This window comes from Mus musculus, chromosome 11, assembly GCF_000001635.26.
Source record: "Mus musculus strain C57BL/6J chromosome 11, GRCm38.p6 C57BL/6J".
NCBI lineage: Eukaryota > Metazoa > Chordata > Mammalia > Rodentia > Muridae > Mus > Mus musculus.
Genome location: NC_000077.6, coordinates 87,892,123 through 87,894,812, shown reverse-complemented (window position 1 = coordinate 87,894,812; position 2,690 = coordinate 87,892,123). Strand labels below are relative to the sequence as shown.

The window sequence follows — 2,690 nt, the reverse complement described above, 5'->3', positions numbered from 1 at the left end:
TATTTGTTCACCCTGCCCCCACCAAGAGCTTCATGCTATGTACTCTCTACAGGAACAAACATATTGAAGCCAAACCCTTGTTCCCAGGACCACGTGATTGAGTGATTGAGGAGGAAACACTAGCAACACAAACGGTTTGTTAAAGGTGGGATGTGTTAAATGCATCAAAACTGATACAAACAAGTAAAGCCCGGAATAAGGGAGGCTGGAGACTGGGGCGCTCAGAGCACACCGAGCATGCGTACCAGCATGCATACCGAGCATGCGTACCGAGCATGCGTACTATTCCAGGCATGGTCACAGGGATTTATGTGTGCCTTTCTATTTATCCCTCAGAAAATGAGAAAATGAAGCTTTGTGGTTCATGTTCCCACTTTACTGACCTGCCAGTTGGGGGTCCTAATAAAACAAGTCACCTGCTTTTGCTGAAATCTTAAGGAAAATAAAACCTGATATTTACTCAAGAGAGGCTCACTAAGTGTCTTCCCACTGCCTTGCAGATTTGGACAAGCAGGTTGCAAACTCTTCTGCGTGGCTTTAAGGCATCTGTGGGACTTCACATGCTACCACACCACTGTCAGCACAGTGCTGGAAAGGCTGAGGCAGGAGGATCTTGAATTTGATGACAGTCTGAGCTTCATAACAAGACCCTGTCTAAAGAAACAAAGCAAACAAATACAACACTAAAACACTGTCTCCTGCATGTGTGTGCCAATATCCATTTACCCGATTCTTCAGAGAGAAGGCAGCAGGTAGCATCATGGTCTTCGCGTGATGATGTCCATCATATGGAACAACTCAGTCTGAGCCCCGCATGCTTATAGGGCAGGGAGTCACTTCATGCACTTGGATCGGTCAGCCATTTCCTTTAGGTTCATGCAGAAGACACCATGGAACCAGGGAACCTCACATGGGTGTCAGAGTTTGTCTTCCTGGGGTTCTCAGAGATCTGGGAGCTTCAGGTCTTCCTGTTTGTGGTGTTCTTGTGTGTCTACAGCACGACCGTGGTGGGAAACCTCCTCATCATAGTTACGGTTTCCTCAGACCCCAGGCTCCACACACCTATGTACTTCCTGCTCCGCAACCTGGCTGTCTTAGACCTCTGCTTCTCCTCAGTCACTGCCCCCAAGATGCTGGTGGACTTTCTCTCTGAGAAGAAGACTATCTCCTACCGAGGCTGCATGGTACAGATCTTCTTCTTCCACTTCCTGGGAGGGGCCATGGTCTTCTTCCTCTCAGTAATGGCTTATGACCGCCTGGTGGCTATTTCCCGACCTCTCCACTATGTCACCATCATGAACAGCCAGCTTTGTATGGGGCTGGTGGTGGCTTCCTGGGTAGGAGGCTTTGCCCACTCGATTGTCCAGCTGTCTCTGATGCTCCCGTTGCCGTTCTGTGGACCCAATGTCCTGGATAACTTCTACTGTGATGTCCCCCAAGTACTGAGACTTGCTTGCATGGACACCTCCCTCTTGGAGTTCCTCATGATCTCCAACAGTGGGATGCTGGATGTCATCTGGTTCTTTCTCCTTCTCATCTCCTACTTGGTCATCCTGGTGATGCTGAGGTCTCACTCAGGGGAGGCGAGGAGGAAGGCGGCGTCCACCTGCACCACCCACATCATCGTGGTGTCTATGATCTTCATTCCAAGCATTTACCTGTATGCCCGGCCCTTCACCCCCTTCACCATGGACAAGGCTGTGTCCATCAGCCATACGGTCATGACCCCCATGCTCAACCCCATGATCTACACGCTCAGGAACCAGGAGATGCAGGCAGCCATGAAGAGACTAGCAAAGCGCTTAGCGCTTTGCAACAGGGAGTGAGATTTAAATAGGGAGACTTTACATCTGAAATGTCTCTAAGCTTGTGTTATCCCAAGTGAACAGCGAAGGAAGGCCCTTCTTACCTACAATAAATCAGAATGCCCAAGGATTTCTCAACAACGCCCCTCACTCTTTGTTATATTCCTTCGTAGAAACCTGGCAGTGGCTGTACTATTACATTCGTTTTGGGCCAGTGAGATGGCTTATCAGGTAAAGCCAGTTGCTGCAAAGCCTGACAGCTCACGTGACAGAGGAAGGCTGACCCTTGGAAGTTGTCCTCAACTTCTGTATGCACACGATGGTGTGTGTGTGTGTGTGTGTGTGTGTGTGTGTGTGAACAAATGTGTGTGTGCACAGACAGAAACATAAATGATAAAATATATGATTAAATTAAAAATAATATATTAAACAGTTTACAATAAGAAATTTAGCGTGTGGAAGCAATTCTTTCAAGGTTAAGGATTACTAGGCTGAGACTCATATTCTCAAACTCCCAGAGAGTTTCCTTCTGCTGAAGACCCCCTTGTCCTTCAATAGACAAAGGAGCTGGTCAAAAATCATACATGACAAAAAGTCTCCAAAATTCTCAATGCTTTTGATGCGTTGGGCCCCCAAGGCAGATCCCCCAGAGAGCACACGCTTTGAGACATAGAGAAACTTTTTTGTTTTTTAATAAGTCCCGTATTGCTGCACAGGCCTCAGTAGGAATGAGCCCAGCTCGGCCTCCTGAGCCCTGTCCAATAGGTCTCCCCCGGGATAGTCCCTGTTCCTCTAGGATCTCACCCATGTAGCACACTTGAGGGATGCCCAAGGACTGGAAACCCGGAGCCATGGCAAAGGGCCTCCAAGAAGATGTAAGCCATG

The 2,690-nt window shown here is 48.3% G+C and overlaps 1 protein-coding gene across 1 annotated transcript; it reads left to right on the top strand.

Annotated features, from left to right (window-relative positions):
• Nucleotides 1–890: 890 nt before the first annotated feature.
• Nucleotides 891–1,826, top strand: Olfr463 (olfactory receptor 463). Its single transcript, NM_146413.2, has one exon. It carries the CDS (start codon nucleotides 891–893, stop codon nucleotides 1,824–1,826), a length of 936 nt encoding a protein of 311 aa, NP_666525.2.
• The last annotated feature ends 864 nt before the right edge of the window (nucleotides 1,827–2,690 follow it).

Coding starts and splice junctions, on each gene's coding strand:
- Olfr463 (NM_146413.2), top strand. CDS start 891: ATGGAACCAGGGAACCTCACATGGGTGTCAGAGTTTGTCTTCCTGGGG.